The sequence below is a fragment of the Oryx dammah genome, unplaced genomic scaffold (assembly GCF_014754425.2).
Source record: "Oryx dammah isolate SB20612 unplaced genomic scaffold, SCBI_Odam_1.1 HiC_scaffold_23, whole genome shotgun sequence".
Taxonomy (NCBI): domain Eukaryota; kingdom Metazoa; phylum Chordata; class Mammalia; order Artiodactyla; family Bovidae; genus Oryx; species Oryx dammah.
The window spans coordinates 84,986,510-85,006,319 of record NW_024070207.1 but is presented as its reverse complement, the minus strand read 5'-3'; the positions used below and the strand labels follow the sequence as shown (position 1 = coordinate 85,006,319).

General features: G+C 37.2%; 1 protein-coding gene across 1 annotated transcript in view; it reads left to right on the top strand.

The window, feature by feature from the left end:
• KLF8 (Kruppel like factor 8) overlaps positions 1 to 19,810 on the top strand; it is a 300,659-nt gene that overhangs the window by 204,052 nt on the left and 76,797 nt on the right. The window contains exons 3-5 of the mRNA XM_040266081.1: positions 3,866 to 4,430; positions 7,254 to 7,359; positions 7,984 to 8,120. Coding sequence (XP_040122015.1) covers positions 3,866 to 4,430; positions 7,254 to 7,359; positions 7,984 to 8,120 — 808 coding nt within the window. The remainder of the gene's footprint in view (positions 1 to 3,865; positions 4,431 to 7,253; positions 7,360 to 7,983; positions 8,121 to 19,810) is intronic.

Here is a 19,810-nt window from a genome sequence, read left to right as displayed (position 1 = left end):
CTTTAGGGAGAGCTCTCACCCATTAATGTTTCATGGGATCAAGATTTCCTGGTGGTCTAAAGTTCTGGACTTGGTTATCCCATCTCACTGGTTCGGGGCTGACTGCTTACTTTAGCACCGAGACATTACAGGCCACACAATATAGACGACAAACCCCAAGTCTGATGTGCAAAGCAAGACTCAACATCCAAGAACACTCAAAGAAACTCAAATACATACAAAGAGAAGTGAATGAGGAAAAAGAGGGAAAAAAAGGATAAAAATGATCAAAAAAGAAGAGAGCAATCAAACCAATAAACAAACTTCTAAATGAAAATGAATACTAAAAACGAGACTAGCAAATATGCAAAATAAAAAGCATGGAAAAAGTGCAAAATAACTTGAGTACTGTAAAAACAGAAAAAAATAATGTGAATTTAAAAAATAAGATGCTTTGAAAAAGAAAATAGTAGATTATAAAAATAAAAATCAAATGAATAATAAAGAAAAAACAACATTAGAACAATTAGAAAGAGAGAAAAAAGAGAAAAACATATAGAGAATGGTAGTAAGAAAAATGTCCTTATGATTCCTGTTTTCTTCTCTACACAGTGTGCTCCAGTCAATTTGCCTACTGAGAAAATCCTCCTGATATTTCTAGAAAGGTCTCTGCACCTGTGGTGGTCAGTGTGGGGTCAACTCAAACTCAGATCTTGCCCTATTCAAGCTTTTACTTGTTCCCAAAATCCACAGTTGCCCCTAAAGCCTACAAGCGTGTGTGCTAAGTTGCTTTAGTCATATCCAACTCTTTGTGACCCTGTGGACTGTAGCCCTCCAGGCTCCTGTGTCTATGGGATTCTCCAGGTAAGAATACTGGAGTGGGTTACCATGCCCTCCTTCAGGGGATCTTCCAACCCAGGGATTAAATCTGTGGCTCCTGCGTTGCAGACAGATTCTTTACTGCTGAGCATGGGGGAAGCCCCTAAAGGCCACAGTACCAGGCTAATTGGGAGATTTAATCTGCTGTACCTGTGGCTGCCAGAGCAATTTCCCCTTCTCTCCTTTGCCCGAGTGGCCCCTGGTACTTTGCCTTTGTTTTAGGCCAACCTCTGCTTGTAGGCTGCCCTCTGGTGTCTGTTCTCTGCCCAGACACAAGGGGTGAAAGTGGAAGCTTATTAGGGCTTACTTCCTCAGTTGGGCTGGGGAGAGGAAGGGGTACAGCAGACATAGTGTGGGCAGTGCCTGCTGTGGCCAAGACCGGCAGGACGTCACCACAGTCTGAGGCAGATCATGTACTTCCCCAGAGGAGTTTGCCTTGCATTGTGGGTCCCTCAGCAGAGCCAAGCAGCTCAGGCCCCAGGAAGATGTGGGCAGCGACCCATGCCTGCTCATAGCTGGGGTCAAGACTGTAGTGGCCTCTGTCTTCCACCTTTGGCACTTGTGCCAGCTCTTCTACCTTTGGATTCTCAGACCTCAGGCAGCTCATCCCCCTAATGAATTCACAAATGCAGGGTCCTGTCACAAATGTAGGAGTTAGAATATTCTTGCAGCAATGACCTCTTGCCTCTCTGTGAGGCCCAGGCTTTTCCCTCGACTCCCTCAGCTGTGTCACACTAGCCCCCTCTGAGTGTCTTCATGGCAGTCAACCCCCATCCTCTCCCTGCGGCCCAATCCCAGAAGCCTGAGCTTCAGCACCTAGCCCTCACGCTCTGCAGGTGTGGGTGTGTGAGCAGCTTCTTGGCTGGGAAATGCTGTTTAGCAACGATCTCTGTGGTGAATTTTTTTTCCATTTTGCCTTCTGAGCACCTGTTGCTATGTTCCTCTCTGAGGTTGTAAAGTTCCCCCCGATCCTACCCATAAAGGTGTTTCCAGGTGTGCAGAAACTTTTGCTCCTTCATGACTCCCTCCCAAAGGCACAGATCCCCATCCCGAAATCCTTTGTCTCTTTTTTTACCTTTTGCCCTACTTCATTCCTTGGAGATTGGCTTGCCTTTTAAGTCTGGGTTCTTCTGCCAGCTTTCAGCAGGTGTTCTGTAGGAGTTGTTCCACATGCAGATGAATTTTTGAGGTATTTGGGGGAGGTGAAGGCAATTTCCCCATCTTATTTCTCCACTATCTTGAAAGTCTCCCTCATACAGTATCCTTTTGCACTTGTTTCACTCTAGGGCCCTCCAAGTTGCTGCAAATGACAGAATTTCATTTTTTGTGACTGAATACCCTTCCATTGTGTGTGTGTCTCTGTGTGTGTGTGTGTGCCACATCTTCTTTATCTATCTGTCTATTGGTGGGCACTTGGGTTACTTCCATATTTTTGCTGCTATAAATGGTGCTGCTGTGAACATTGGGGTGCAAATATCTCTTCAAGTCAGTATTTTCTTTTTATTGCTTTTTCTAGATATATACCCAGGAGTGGAATTGCTAGATCCTATGATAGCTCTATTGTTAATTTTTTGAGGAATCTCCATACTGTTTTCCATAGTGGCTGTACCAATTTATGTTCCCATCAACAGTGTAAAAGTTTTCCCTTTTATTCACATCCTCTCCAACATTTTTTATTTGTAGACTTTTTTTATGTTATCCATTCTGACAGATGTGATGTGATAACTTGTTTTTATTTGCATTTCTCTAATAATTAAAAATGTTGAACATCTTTTCATGTGACTATTGGCCATCTGTATGTCTTCTTTGAAAAATGTCTCTTCAAGTCTTCTACATATTTTTAAATTGAGCATATCTTTGACCTTTGAATTCATGGAACTCTTAGAAAAATTGTAATTAGTTTGAGGTTTAATGTTATTTTGTATATTGCTTATAAAGCAATGGAGCTTCCCAGCTGGCACTAGTGGTAAAGAACCCACCTGCAAATGCAGGAGACATGAGAGTCATGGATTCTATCACTGAGTCAGGAAGATCCCTTGGAGGAGGGCGTGGCAACCCATTCCAAATTCTTGCCTGGAGAATCCCCATGGACAGAGGAGCCTAGTGGGCTACAGTCCATAGGGTCAGAAAGATTTTGACACAACTAAAATGAGTTAGCACACAGCCACGCATAAAGTGATCATTTAATTAGTATTTTTTTTAAGCCATGCCACATGGCATGCAGGATCTCAGTTCCCTGACCAGGGATTGAACCCATGCACCCTACATTGGAAGCATGAAGTCATAACCACTGGACTGCCAGGGATGTCCCTTAATTATTATTTTCAAATTTAATAGTTGCACAGTAAGATTCTGTATATGATACAATTGACCGTACTGCATCATTATTCCCTAAGCATATTATCTGTTGTTATATCTCTGTAGACGTAAATCTCTTTCTTACCATTTCTCTGCCAACAGAACTTCTATTAATTCGCTAAGACCCATCTAAAATATCACTTCCTCTTTGAAACCTTCCCTAATCTTCTAGACAGAATGAATCATTCCCTTTTCTTTTTCTAAAATGCCTTGCTTATATGTGGGCTGCATCACTTATTATGGTATCACTTTTAAGTTATTAATATTATTCTATCATTATAGTTGGTATGTTAGTATGTACTTCATGGCTATTCCATATTCATTTGTCCCCTCATGGGGCTTAAAACAGTACTTATAGTAGATACTCAGAAGTGTTGATTCTAATTAATCTTGCAGAATTACTGTAAAGATTAAGTGAAATAATATAACTGCCTTAAACAGTGCCTGGTGCTGGTACTCAATAAAGTTTCCCTCCTCTTTCCTCTTCTTTTACTTTTTCCTCTTTTTTCTTTTGCTTCATTTTTTCTCAATTCCCTGTATATTCTGCCCATAACAAAATAATAGAGATTTCTTTCTTTCATTGCTTACATGTCTCTTCTTCAGGGTACTAAGACTTTGTACGTCTCATTTGTTTATGTATTTATTTTAGGTCACTGGCCCTGTTCAAATTAGAGATTCCCTTAAGAGAGCAGACAGAGGTAATATGACATCTCCACCACCCCTGGATGCCAACTCCATGAAGAACCCGGCATTGTTAAATGACATCAAGATTGAGCCCCCAGAAGAACTTCTGGCTAATGATTTCAACCTGCCCCAGGTGGAACCAGTTGACCTCTCCTTTCACAAGCCAAAGGCTCCTCTCCAGCCTGCCAGTATGCTGCAATCTCCAATACGTTCTCCCAAGCCACAGCCTGCTTCCCAGACTCTTGTAGTGTCCACTTCAACATCAGACACAGGCAGTTCAGCAAGCATCCGTACTGTTCTGACTCCAAGCTCTATCCTGGCCTCATCTCAGGGCACTGGTGGCCATCAGATCTTGCATGTGATTCACACCATCCCCTCAGTCAATCTGCCAAATAAGATGGGTAGCCTGAAGGCCATCCCAGTGGTGGTGCAGTCGCTGCCCATGGTGTATACTACTTTGCCTGCAGATGGGAACCCTGCAGCCATTACAGTCCCACTCATTGGAGGAGATGGCAAAAATGTTGGATCAGGTGAGCATCAGTGTGCCCCTTTGCTGAGACTTACCTACCTCCATCTATTCCCTTTTTGAATATTGTATTTCCTATTTATTTTCCAATTATTCTTGTATACAGCTTTAAGAGCAATTTTTCATAAATACTGTTTTCATCATGTTTCTTTGATGCTTAAAAATGTACAATGACTCTTTTTAGCCCATGTTTCTCAAACTGTGGTATGCATATCTTTGAGTGAAATGCTATGTATCTTACTAGAACCTCTATATTATTTGATAGTAAGTAATTTTAAATATTTTATTAAAAAGAAAAATATAATATTTGAATAATATTTTAAGATAAGACAGGAACTTCAAAAACACATTTAAGCTTACTAAGACAACCACCCTTAGGTAGAGGATATGTTTAGTCTCTTATGCCATTGGGAATGTTTTGGTAGAAAAGTTGAGCAAGTTTCTCGCCTTACATACATAGCCAACCTTACCTCCTTGCCTCTCCCAACACTTTAGCTTTTCTCTTTCCTCCAGGTAAAATAGTCTTCTTTGAAATTTTGCCATCTCTCCTGTGTTCCACCTCATTTTGCATCTATTATCTTTCCTATTATTTTTTACATGCCTGTATCACAAGTATATGGGCATTCTTCCCAACTAAATTGTAAATTGCTGGAAGGCAAGACTATCTTATGTTACTTTGTGCATCTCCAGAAAGCACACTGGTAGATAGAAGTTATAACAAATCATCTAATGAACAAACTTGAAATTTTGTCCAGGAGAGAGTTCATAGGCTATAATGTTACCTTTTACCTAATTTTTAAAATAAGTTTAGAATTCAGAAAGATATGTTTATCTCCCTTTCACCACTATCCGCCAGCCACCCAGTTCCCTTCCTAGAGGAATATCAAATTTGTAATGGGACACGATGGAAGAAAATTATATAGCCTTTTGAAGTGATTCAAGATATTTAGCTTCACCACATCTATAGAATTACAATCAGTTTTGGATGTTCAGCTTTAAGAAAGATTTTGAGAAATTGGATTATAGTCAGAGGAGAAAGATTAAAATGGTGAGAGGACTCAAACTCATGTCAGAGAGGAGCTGATAAATGTTTAGCATGAATTAATAAGACCAAAGGGGAGATATGTGGGTAGAAATGACTAGGAACCAGATTTCAGCTCAATGTAAAAAAAAAAAAAAAACCTTTCTCAGAGTTTTCTACCTTTGAAATTCAATACCTTATTATCGCTCCATCACTAAATGTATGATAATGAAGAACATACCAAGCATCAAATTGCTGGGACTTTGTCATGTTGTTTTGAATAAAAATGCTATTATCGACTAGTGGTTCGGAGAAGGCAATGGCACCCCACTCCAGTACTCTTGCTTGGAAAATCCCATGGACAGAGGAGCCTGGTGGGCTGCAGTCCATGGGGTCGCAGAGTCGGACACGACTGAACGACTTCACTTTCACTTTTCACTTTCATGCATTGGAGGAGGAAATGGCAATCCACTCCAGTGTTCTTGCCTGGAGAATCCCAGGGACGGGGGAGCCTGGTGGGCTGCCGTCTCTGGGGTCGCACAGAGTCAGACACGACTGAAGCAACTTAGCAGCAGCATCAACTAGTGGTTAATTGTGGTAATGATAAGTGTTCATAACAATCTTGTTTCTGATATATGGTTATCAATTCTCATGTAGAGAGAGAGCCAAATAAAAATGGTAAAATAAATTTTTTTGTGTGAGAATATGATGATATCAAGCCAGTTTGGATTGTTTTGATGAGTTTGGTATTGCCCCATAATAACCATCAGAACCATTTTAAACAGAATGAATTTTAAAAGTGTTGCAGTTTCAAGCTAAGACCATTAGCACTGTGGTCTCCAAAATGCTAGGCTTACACTTTGATTGGGGGCATAAAGGGGTGTTGCAGAAAATATTTGGAGCATAAGAAGAAAGCATCAAAATTTTTATTTGTATTTTCTTATCCTTTACATGTTATTTTATTTATTTTCTACAATCTACACAAAAGTTTAGGATGTAGGTACATTTAGATCATAAACACACATACACATGCAGAAACACAGACACAGGTGCAGGCTTAAAATGTTTTAGTGAATTACATACAATGTATGGAGATGACTGTGCTAACCAAGTACTCCCCATCCTCAACTTTGTTGCCATCCTTAAGTTTCTTCTGTATAGAAATTTTGAACATTTCACTAGATCTGAAAGATGGCTGATCACCTGACTGAGTTTTGTTAGGGATCAGAAACACCAGTGTTTGACAATAAATACTTGAGGGCTTCTGCCAACATAGGTGAAAGGGAAGGGTGGTAATATGTATCAAGCACCTACTCAACACCCATTATGTGTCTCATCTCAATGACTTATTTTCATTTAGGAACACAAAAGCCAAAGGAGATGTTCTCACCTCTGGCATGAACCTAGACATTGATCTGAGGACAGCTAGAGAACTATTTAGAGTTTGATTAAACAAACACACATTGAACCTGGCTTTTCAGGAGACCCTGTCTTGGGAGCTGGAGATAGAGTTGAATCATACTCAGACCATATCCTAGAGAAACTCACCATCTCACTGTCTTAGAGAAGCTCATTCTAGTGAAAATGCTCCAGAAAGCACCTTTCTACACTTCCCTCAATGGAATGCTATGCTATGCTAAAATTTTAAATGTTTTTCTCTTCCTTTCATACAAATATACTTCTTTCATCTTTGCTTTTCTTTATTTCTCTTACTGCTACTTCTAATATTGGCCAAACTGGGAATCATGAAAATGATTAGAGACTCATATATTTGTAGCCCACAATGCTCTTTTTATTTGTTTTTAGTGAAAGTTGAGCCCACCTCTATATCTCCACTGGAGATCCCAAGTGACAATGAAGAGAATGCAATTGAGAGTGGATCCTTACAGGGTATTCAAGGACTACAGCAAGAGTAAGTACTTTTATCTCTACTTCAGGTTGTTCTCTGTATATATGTGTGTGTCTGTGGTAGAAGTGGAATAAATTCTCAGACACAGTAGTAAGAATTTGAGGACAAAAAATATAGATAAACTGCCTTGTCAGTGAGGGTATGAGCTTATATGCACACATGTGCATGGACATGGATGTTATGTCACAGTAATGTTCTAATTGTAGATCATTGATTTTTACCCTTGAAAAATCTACAAATTTCCTATGAAGTACAATTGCATTCTGTTTCTTTCTGTAAGTTTAAAGGAACCTTATCATTGGCTTGCATTTTAGCAACCATGTCGGATGAAAAATACATTTCTTTAAACCTAGGAATCAGGCTTATTAGAATGAAATGCTCACAGCTTGGGAACAGAAACCACCCAAAGAAATATTACCACCTCCTGGGACCTACATTTACTCAGCATAATGACCTAGTTGAGGGAATTGGTTGAACTATTTCAAGCAATTCCTTCTGGGAGGCAAGACTGATATTAAATTTGCATAAATTAAATGCATGTAAGAGGGGATCCCATTATACATAAGTTCATTTATTAGCCTCCACTTTAAAATCATTATTTGGCCCTATCTCTCTTTCTTTGCTCAGACCAGCAGCAATGACACAAATGCAAGAAGAGTCCCTTGACTTGAAGAGAAGACGGATTCACCAATGTGACTTTGCAGGATGCAGCAAAGTGTACACCAAAAGCTCTCACCTGAAAGCCCACCGCAGAATCCATACAGGTCTGCCCACCTCTACCCTAACTATCCCCTGCCACATGCACACCAAATCTCTGAGAGAAAGAAAGAGAAGAAAGTCCTGAAGCAAAGTTTGATCTATTTATATTATGGGCACAGGTTCCATTCATGGCTTTTACCCCTATGTCTTGTTTCTACTTTACGGTAGCTGTCATGAAACCAGCCTAAGAAAACATAAGCCTGGTGTCTTCTGAATAGTTAAGATCCCCATTGAGCCCTTGGAGGTCTTTCTAATTGGGAAGTCTTAACATTTATGCAAAGATAAAGGCAGATAAGATCCCTTCCCTTGTGACCATCCCCACAAGTTTTACTGAGTAGTGAAAAGCACAGTGAAATTAAAGCAGGCTTTTTGAGCTCAGTACCATCCACCAACCTGTAACATACCTTTGTTCTCATTGGAAAAAGGTGCAGAATAAGTAAAGCAGATCTTGGGGACTGAGAATTGAGGCTAAGGGAGTGAACAAATGGTCCCATTTGAAGAACTATCACCTAACTCTAAATAAGTATTACCAAATCTCCCAAATTAAAAATTTAAGATTTTTTATGTGAAACATCCTAGATTTCAATTTTGTCTTCTAAATTAAATGAATTTTATAATACCATACATTCAAAGAAATCTGCCTGTGGGCCAGAAGTAGCTTTTCAGTCATCAGTTTGTATCCTCTTCTTGAAGACTCCTCATCTCTAATCATCTCCAGCTCAGAAGTGAGACTTGGACACTCTGGACAAGGAAAGGACCCTCTTTTCTTGTAAACATATACTGTATTACAGTTTGTATAGGAGAGCCTAGCCTTAGTTGATGTGCCCTAAGGCTATTAATAGGTGACTAATTTTTAGACTGCATTGTCCCAATATTTCTATAACACTCTTATTTGTTGATGTTTTATTTGCTTCTCCTCTACCTTGGATGAAGTCTGATTCTATTGAATATGTATATTATGTTTAAGTATTTGAATTTTCAACATGTAAAAGTAGATGTTAATAGTTTACTGGACTCCTAAAATCAACAATTGTTTTAGTATATAGCCAAATTTGTTTTTTTCACCCCTACCTACTTCCCACTGTAAAATTTCAGACATCATATTATCTGAATCATAAATACTTCAGAATATATCTTTAAAAGGCAAAGATGTTTAAAAATAAGCACGACATTACTAGCACACGGAAAATTTCCTTAATATCAAATTTCCACAATTGTCTAATAAGTATTTTTTTTAAGTTTGTTCCGATTTGGATCTAAACAAGGCTCATATGTTGACTAGCATAATCAATATGAGGAGCCAGCTATGCTTAAGTAAAGAATGTTGGTTAGAAGACAAAAACTCTGAGATAGAAATAACCTTGCCTTGTTCCAATAACTGACAGTTATCCAGCATAGCTAGGCATATTGAGTGTAGTAGTTAGTGGTGGAAGTACAAGAGTAGAAAGGGAAAGACCACTTAAGGAAGGCTACTGTAGTGATGCAGGCAAAATGAGAGCCTGACTAGAATGTTCGGAGTAAATATGGAGAGAAGGAAGTACATTGATGAGTGAGGGGACACTAATGACTCTCAGGTTTCTGTTTTGGATTACTGGATAGATGGAGGTACCATTTACAAGAATAGAAAGTTTGCCAAAATAACACATTTAGTAAGTAGGAAAAGCCCTCTGGAACCCAACCTTGGTAGGCAACCTGGGTGTGTATATATATATATATTTTTTTTTTTTCTGTTGCTGATATTCCACAAGTTCTTTGGAAGAGGCAGCTGAAGAAATGCCTTATTTATTGCCCTCCAAAGACTGGACTTCATTGCAAGGAGTTCCAGATATCTACTTGTCTTTGGTAGATATTCTCAGCAGAGCGCCATAAGGCTCTTATTTATCCAGATCTCTAGTATTCAATGCAGCCCTTCATCTCCTCCAAGCTCACAGTCATACAAAGCAAGAAATATAGATACAACAATTTCCATTAAATATACAGTTAAGTCCCAGGTTTTCTTAAATTATTTATTTTTAATTGAAGGATAATTACAATATTGTGTTGGTTTCTGCCATACATCAGCATGGATCAGCCACAGGTATATATATGTTCCCTCCCTCTTGAGACTCCTTCACATCTCCCACCCCATCCCAGTCCTCTAGGTTGGCACAGAGCCCTGGTTTGAGTTCCCTAGGTCATAAAGCAAATTCCCACTGGCTATCTATTTGATATGTGGTAGTGTATATGTTTCCATGCTACTCTCTCTATTCATTCCACCCTTTCCTTCGTACCCCTCCCTGTGTCCATAAGTCTGTTCTGTATGTCTGCATCTCCATTGCTGCCCTGCAAATAGGTTTATCAGTACCATGTTTCAAGATTCCATATATATGTATTAATATATGATATTTATTTTTCTGACTTGCTTCACTCTGTGTAATAGGCTTGAGGTTCATCAACCTCATTAGCACTGACTCAAATGCATTCTTTTTATGGCTGAGTAATATTCCATCATATATATGTACCACAGCTTCTTCATCTATTCATCTGTCAATGGACATCTAGGTTTTTTCCATGTCCTGGTTATTGTAAATAGTGCTGCAATGAGCATTGGGTACATATCTCTTTTTCAGTTATGGTTTTCTCAGGATATATGCCCAGTAGTGTGTTTTTAGGGTTATATGGTAGTTTTATTCCTAGTTTATAAAGGAATCTCAATATTGTTCTCCACAGTAGCTGTATCACTTTTATTCTCACCGACAATGTGAGAGGGCTGTCCTTTAATCCATCTGCCTCCAACATTTATTGTTTGTAAATTTTTTTGATGATAACCATTCTGACCAGTGTGAGGTGATATCTCATTGTAGTTTTGATTTGCATTTCTCTAATAATGAGTGATGTTGAGCATCTTTTCATGTGTTTATTAGCTATCTGTATATCTTCTTTGGAGGAATGTCTGTTTAGGTCTTTTACCCACTATTTGACTAAGCAGTTTGTTTTTCTGGTATTGAATAGTATGAACTGCTTGTATATTTTGGAAGTTAATCTTTTGTCTGTTGTTTCATTTGCTATTATTTTCTCCCATTCTGAGGGCTGCCTTTTCACTTTGTTTATAGTTTCCTTTACTATGAAAAAGCTTTTAAGTTTAATTAAGTCACACGTGTTTATTTTTGTTTTTATTTCCATTACTCTAGGACGTGGGTCATAGAGGATCTTCTTGTGATTTATGAAATACAATGTTCTGCCTATGTTTTCCTCCAAGAGATTTATAGTTTCTGGTCTTACATTTAGGTCTTTAATCCATTTTGAGTTTATCTTTGTGTATGCTGTTAGGAAGTATTCTAATTTCATTCTTTTCCATGTAGCTGTCCAGTTTTCCCAGCACCACCTATTGAAGAGACTATCTTTAACCCATTGTACATTCTTTTTAAAAAATTATTTAATTGGAGGAAAATTATTTTATAATATTTTGATGGGTTTTGCCATACATCAACATGAATTGGCCATAGTTATACATATGTCCCCCCTATCCTGAACTTTCTTCCCACCTCCCTCCCCACCCTGTCCCTCTGGGTTGCCCTAGAACACCAGCTTTAAGTGCCCTGCTTCATGCATTGAACTTGTACTGGCCATCTGTTTTACATAAGGTAAGGTAAATGTTTCAATGCTATTTATTGTCTCAAATCATCCCACCCTCAACTTCTCCCACTGAATCCAAAAGCCTGTACTTTTCATCTGTGTCTCCTTTCCTGTCCTGCATGTAGGATCATTGGTATTGTCTTTCTAAATTTTATATATATATACACTGTCTTTCTAAATTTAATAAGCTTCAGCTTCATCCACCTCATTAGAACTGACTCAAATGCATTACTTTTTATATTAACATTCAGTTGTGTATATGTACCAGACTTCTTATCCATTCATCTGCCTATGGATATCTAAGTTGCTTCCATGTCTTAGCAATTGTAAATAGTGCTGTAATGAACATTGGGGCACATGTGTCTCTTTCAATTCTGGTTTCCTCAGTGGGATTGCTGGTTCATATGGCAGTTCTATTCTCAGTTTTTTAAGGAATCTTCACACTGTTCTCCATAGTGGCTGTACCAGTTTGCATTCCCACCAACAGCGTAAGTGGGTTCTCTTTTCTCCACACCGTCTCCAGCACTTATTTTTCATAAACTCTTTTTAACTTAATTATTTTTATGATGGCCATTCTGACTGGCATCAGATGATACTCATTGTAGTTTTGATTTGCATTTCTCTAATAATGAGTGATGTTGAGTATCTTTTCATGTGTTTATTAGCCATCTGTATGTCTCCTTTGGATAAAGGTCTGTTTAGGTCTTTTCCCCATTTTTTGATTGAATTGTTTGTTTCTCTGGTATTGAGCTGCATGAGCTGCTTTCATATTTTAGAGATTAATTTTTTGTCAGTTGTTTCATTTGCTATTATTTTCTCCCATGCCCTCCCAAAAGAGGGCAGTCTTTTCACCGTGCATATAGTTTCCTTCATTGTGCAAAAGCTTTTAAGTTTGATTAGGTCCCATTTTTTACTATTTTTAAAAATTTACATTTCTCTGGGAGTTGGGTCATAGAGGATCTTGCTGTGATTTATGTCAGAGAGTGTTCTGCCTATATTTTCCTCTAAAATATTTATAGTTTCTGGTCTTACATTTAGATATTTAATCCATTTTGAGTTTATTTTTCTGTATGGTATCAGAAAGTGTTCTAATTTCATTCTTTTACACATATTTTTCCAATTTTCCCAGCACCACTTGATGATGGTCTTTTCTCCATTGTATATTTTTGCCTCCTTTGTCAAAGAAGACAACGTATCCATAGGTTCATGGATTTATCTCTAGATGTTCTATTTTATTCCATTTATTCTATATTTTTGTCTTTGTGCTAGTACCATACTCTCCTGATCACTGTAGCTTTGTAGTATATTCTGAAGTCAGGAAGGTTGATTTCTCCACTTCCATTCTTCTTTCAAAAGATTGTTTTGGCTGTGCAAGGTCTTTTGTATTTCCATGCAAATTGTGAAATTATTTGTTCCAGTTCTGTGAAAAATACCATTGGTAGTTTGATAGGGATTCCATTGAATCTATAGATTACTTTATGTAACACACTCATTTTCACTGTATTTATTCTTCCAATCCACAAACAGTATATTTCCCCATATAGTTCTGTCATCTTTTATTTCTTTCATCAATGTTTTATGGTTTTCTATCTACAGGTCTTTTGTTTCCTTAGGTAAATTTATTCTTAAGTATTTTATTCTTTTCATTGCCATGGTGAATGGAATATTTTCCATAATAATCTCTTTCTGATTTTCCATTGTTAGTAAATAGAAATGCAAGGGATTTCTGTGTATTAATTTTATATTCTGTGACTTTACTATATTCATTGATGAGTTCTAGAAATTTTTTGGTGGCCTCTTTTTTCTATGTAGAGGATCATGTCATCTACAAACGGTGAGTGTCTTACTTCTTCGTTTCTAGTCTGGTTTCCTTTTATCTCTGTTTCATCTCTGTTTGTTCTGGCTAGGACTTCCAAAGCTATGTTGAATAGTAGTGGTGAGAGTGGGCACCCTTGTCTTGTTCCTGATTTTAGAGGAAATGCTTTCAAGCTTTTGCCATTGAAAATAACATTTGTTGTTGTTGTTGTTGTTGTTGCTTGTTTTGGGGGGGTTGTCAAATATGACTTTTAATCTGTTGAGATGTGTTCCTTCTGTGCCTACTTTCTGGAGAGTTTTTGTCATAAATGGGTGTTTAATTGGTCAAAGGCTTCCTCTGTGTCTATTGGAATAATCATATGGTTTTTATCTTTCAATTTGTTATATGGTATATTACATTGATTTGTGTTTACTGAAGAATCCTTGAATCCCTGGAATAAAGCCCACTCGATCATGATGTATCCTCTTTTTAATATGTTGTTGGATTCTGTTTGCTAGAATTTTGTTGAGGATTTTTGCATCTATGTACATCAGTGATATTGGCTTGTAACTGTCTTTTTTTGTAATATCATTGTCTGGTTTTGGTATCAGAGTGATGGTGGCCTCATAGTTCAGGAGTTTTCCTTCCTTTCCAATTTTCTGGAAGGAAAACAAGTTTCAGCAGGAAACATGTTAGTTCTTCAAATTTTTGGTAGAATTCACCAGTGAAGCCATCTGGGCCTGGGCTTTTGTTTGTTAGAAGATCTTTTTTATAGTTTTGATTTCCATGTTTGTGATTGGTCTCTTCTTATTTTCTATTTCTTCCTGGTCCATTTATGGAAGGTTATACCTTTCTCTGAATGCGTCCTTTTCTTCCAAGTTGGACATTTTATTGGCATATAGTTGATCATAGTAGCCTCTTATGATCATTTGTATTTCTATGTTGTTTGTTGTAATTTCTCCATTTCCATTGCTAACTTTATTAATTTGAGTCTTCTCCTTTTTTTCTTGATGAGTCTGTCTAATGATTTGTCTATTTTGTTTATCTTCTCAAAAAACCTACTTTTAGTTTTATTGATCTTTGCTATAGTCTCCTCTATTTCTTTTTCATTTATTTCTGCTATTTTTTTTTAATGATTTCTTTTCTTCTATGAACTTTGGAGGTTTTTGGGGGGTTCTTTTTCTAGTTGCTTTAAGTGGAAGATTAGTTTGTTTATTTGATGTTTCTCATTTCTTCAGGTAGGCTTATATTGCTATGAACTCTCATCTTAGTACTGATTTTAATGAATCCCAGAGGTTTTGGGTTGTCGTGTTTTCATTATCATTTGTTTCTAGGCATATTTTGATTTCTGTTTTGATTTCTTCAATGATCTGTTGGTTATTCAGAAGCCTGTTGTTTAGCCTGCATGTGTTTGTGTTTTTTATAATTTCTTTCCTGTAGTTGATATCTAATCTTATAGCATTGTGATCAGAACAGATACTTGAAATGATATCAATATTTTTTTTCAATTTACCTAGGCTTCATTTGTGGTCCAGAATGTGATATATCCTGGAGAATGTTCATGTGCACTTGAGAAAATGGTGAAATCCATTGTTTTGGAGTGCAATGCCCTGTAGATATCAACTATGTCCAACTGGTCTAATGTATCATTTGAAGCTTGTGTTTCCTTGGTGATTTTATGTATGGAGGATCTGTCCATTAATGTGATGAAATATTAACATCCCCCACTATTATTGTGTTACTGTCACGTTTCCCCTAATGGTTGTTACCTGTCCAGTTTCCCCAGCAGAACTAATTGAAGAAACTATCTTTGTGCTATTGTATATTTTTGCCTCTTTTGTCATAAATAAGTTATATACCTGTGTGTGGGTTTGTCTCTGTACTTACTACCTTGTTCCATTGGTCTATATTTCTGTTTTTGTTCCAATACCATACTGTTTTGAGGACTGTATCTTTCTTATATAGCCTGAAGTCAGGAAGGTTGTTTCCTCCAGCTCCATTCTTCTTTCTCAGTATTGCTTTGGCTATTTGGGGTGTTTTATGTTTCTATATGAATTGTGAGATTTCCTGTTCTAGTTCTGTGAAAAATACCATTGGTAATTTCATACGGGTTGCATTGAATCTGTTGATTTCATTTGGTAGTGTAGTCATATTCATAATATTGATTTTTCCAACACAGGAACATGGAATATCTTTTTGTCTGTTTATATTGTATTTGATTTCTTTTATCAGTGTCTTACAGTTGTCTGTATATAGCTCTTTTGTCTCCTTAGGTAGGTTTATTCCTAGGTATTTTATTCTTTTTGTTGCAATGGTAAACGGGATTGATTTCTTAATTTCTCTTTCTGGCATTTCATTGTTAGTCTATAGTAATGCAAGTTATTTCTGTGTATTGATTTTTTATACTGCTACTTTGCTAAATTCACTGATTAATTCTAGTAATTTTCTAAGAGTATCTTTAGGGTTTTCTAAGTATAGTATCATGTTGTCTACAAGCAGTGAGACTTTTAATTCTTTTTTCCTGATCTGGATTCCCTTTATTTCTTTTTCTTTTCTGATTGCCATGGCTAGACTTCCAAAATTATGTTGAATAATATTAGAGTGAGTATTTTTGTCTTGTTCCTGATCTTAGATGGAATGCTTTCAGTTTTTCACAATTGAGAATAACATTTTTGTGGGTTTATCATATATGGCCTTTATTATATTTAGGTAGTTTCTTTCTGTGTCCATTTTTGAAGAGTTGTTATCATAAATGGGTGTTGAATGTTGGAAAAATCTTTTTCTTCTTCACTTGAGATTATCATATGATTTTATCTATCACTTGTTAGTATGGTATATCACATTGACTTATTTGTATATGTTGAAGATTTCTTGCATCCCTGGTATAAACCTGGCTTAATCATGGCATACAATCTTTTTAAAGTGTTGTTGAAATCTGTTTGTTAGAATTTTGTTTAAGATTTTTGCATCTATGTCCATCAGTGATATTGGCCTGTAATTTTCTTTTTTATGTTTTTTTCTGGTTTTGGTATTAGGGTAACATTGGCCTCATAGAATGAATTTGGAAGTGTTCCTTCCTCTGCAAGTTTTTGGAAGAGTTATAGGAGGATACGGATTAGCTCTTCTCTAAACAAGGTGAAAAAACAACCCTCAGGATGGGAGAAAGTAATAGCAAATGAAACAACTGACAAAGATTTAATTTCAAAATATTAAAGCAGCTCATACAAATCAATACCAAAAAAAAACAGAGAACCCAATCAATAAGTGGGCAATAGACCTAGGCAGACATTTCTCCAAAGACATATAGATGGTTAATAAACACATGAAAAGATGCTCAACATCGGTTTATTAGAAAAAAAAATTTGAATCAAAACTACAATGAGATATCACCTCATGCTGCTCAGAATGACCATCTATAAAAAAATTTACAAACAATAAATGCTGGAGAGGGTATGGAGAAAAGGGGACCTTCTTACACTGTTGGTGGAATTGTAAATTGATACAGCCACTTTGCAGAACAGTATGGAGATTCCTTTAAAAAATAGGAATAAAACCACCTTATGATGCATCATTTCCTGGACTAGGCATATACCCTGAGGAAACCAAAACTGAAAGTGACAAATGTATCCCAATGTCATTGCAGCTCTATTTACAGTAGCTAGAACATGGAACCAACCTCAATGTTCATCAATAGATGAATAGATATAGAAGCTGTGTTACAAAGATACAATGGAATATTACTCAGCTATAAAAAGAAACACATTTGGGTCAGACCTAATGAGGTGGATGAACCTAGAGCCTATTATACAGAGTGAAGTAAGTCAGAAAGAGAAAAACAAATATCATATAGTAATACATATATATGAAGAAAGATGGTACTGATGAACCTATCTGCATCAGAGCAGCAGTGGAGACATAGACATCAAGAATGGACTTATGAACATGACTGGGGAGAGAAAGGAAAGGGTTGGAGGTATTGAGTGAGTAACATGAAAGCATACATTAAATATGTAAAATACTCAATTGAATTTTGCTTTATGACTCTGGAAACCAAAACTGGGGCTCAGTAACAATCAAGAGGGATGGGATGGGAGAGAGATGGAAGAGATATTCAAGTGGGAGGGGACATGGATAAACTTATGAATGATTTATGCTGATGTTTGTTAGAAACCAACACAATACTATAAAGAAATTATCCTTCAATTAAAAATAAATACATTTTAAAAATAGTTGTTAGCATTTGCCTTATGTATTGAGGTGCTCCTATGTTAGGTGCATATACATTTATAACTGTTATGTCTTCTTCTAGGATTGATCCCTTGATCATTATGTAGATCTTTCTTTGTCTCTTTTAATGGTCTTAAAAGCCTGTTTTATCTGATATGATTATTGCTACTCCCACTTTCTTTTGGTCTCTATTTGCATGAAATGTCTTTTTCCAGACCCTCATTTTCAGTCTGTATGTGGCCCTAGGTTTGAGGTAGATCTCTTGTACACAACATTTATAAGGGTCTTTTTTTTTTTAAATCAATTTGTCCCTTCTTTCTCATACACTAGTAAAGTAATGCTCAAACTTCTCCAAGTCAGACTTCAACAGTACATGAACCATGAACTTCCAGATGTTCAAGCTGGTTTTAGAAAAGGCAGAGGAACTAAAGATCAAATTGCCAACATCCATTGGATTATCAAAAAAGCAAGAGAGTCCCAGAAACACGTCTATTTCTGCTTTATTGACTATGCCAAATCCTTTGACTGTGTGGATCACCACAAAGTATGGGAAATCTTTAAAGAGATGGGACTACCAGACCATCTCACCTGCCTCTTGAGAAATCTGTAGGCAAGTCAGGAAGCAACAGTTAGAACTGGACATGGAATGACAGACTGGTTCCAAATAGGGAAAGGAGTACATCAAGTTTGTATATTGTCACCCTACTTATTTAACTTATATGCAGAGTACATCATGAGAAACGTTGGGCTGGATGAAGCACGAGCTAGAATCAAGATTGCTGGGAGAAATATCAATAACCTCAGATATGCAGATGACACCACCCTTATGGCAGAAGGCAAAGAAGAACTAAAGAGGCTCTTGGTTAAAATGAAAGAGGACAGTGAAAATTTGGCTTAAAGCTCAACATTTAGAAAACTAAGAACATGGCATCTGGTCCCATCACTTCATGACAAATAGATGGGTAAACAGTGGAAACAGTGTCAGATTTTATCTTTTGGGTCTCTACAATCACTGCAGATGGTGACTGCAGCCATGAAATTAAAAGACGCTTACTCCTTGGAAGGAACGTTATGACCAACGTAGACAGCATATTAAAAAGTAGAGACATTACTTTGCCAACAAAGGTCCATCTAGTCGAGGCTATGGTTTTTCCAGTAGTCAAGTATGAATGTGAGAGTTGGACTGTTAAGAAAACTGAGTACCAAAGAATTGATGCTTTTGAACTGTGGTGTTGGAGAAGACTCTTGAGAGTCCCTTGAACTGGAAGAAGATCCAACTAGTCCATCCTAAAGGAAATCAGCCCTGAATGTTCATTGGAAGAACTGATGCTGAAGCTGAAAGTCCAATACTTTGGCCACTTGATGTGAAGAACTGACTCATTGGAAAATAACCTGATGCTGAGAAAGACTGAAGGCGGGAGGAGAAGGGGACAACAGAGGATGAGATGGTTGGATGGCATCACCTACTCAATGACATGAGTTAATGTAAACTCATGATTTGAGTTGAGTTGGTGATGGACAGGGAGGCCTGGCGTGCTGCAGTCCATGGGGTTGCCCAGAGTTGGACATGACTGACCGACTGAACTGAACTGTCCACTCTTTGTCTTTTGTTTGAATCATTTAACCCATTTATGTTTAGGGTAATTATTGTTAACTGTAATTCCATTACCATTTACTTATTGTTTGGGGTTGGTTTTTATAAACGTTTTCTGTGTTTCCTGTCTAAAGAAATTTCTTTAGCATTTATTGAAGAACTGGTTTGGTGGTGCTGAATTCTATCAGCTTTTGCTTGTCTGTAAAGCTTTCGATTTTTCCTTCAAATCTGAATGAGATCCTTTTTGGGTAAAGTAATCTTGGTTGTAGGTTTTTCCCTTTCATCACTTTAAATATATCCTGACATTCCTTTCTGGCCTGAAAAGTTTCTGTTGAAAGACCAGCTTTTTCTTATCCCTATGGTGATTAACTTGTATGTTATTTGTTTCTTTTCCCTTGTTGGTTTTAATATTTGTTATGTGTGTGTGTGTGTGTGTGTTTAGTTTGATTAATATGTGTCTTGGG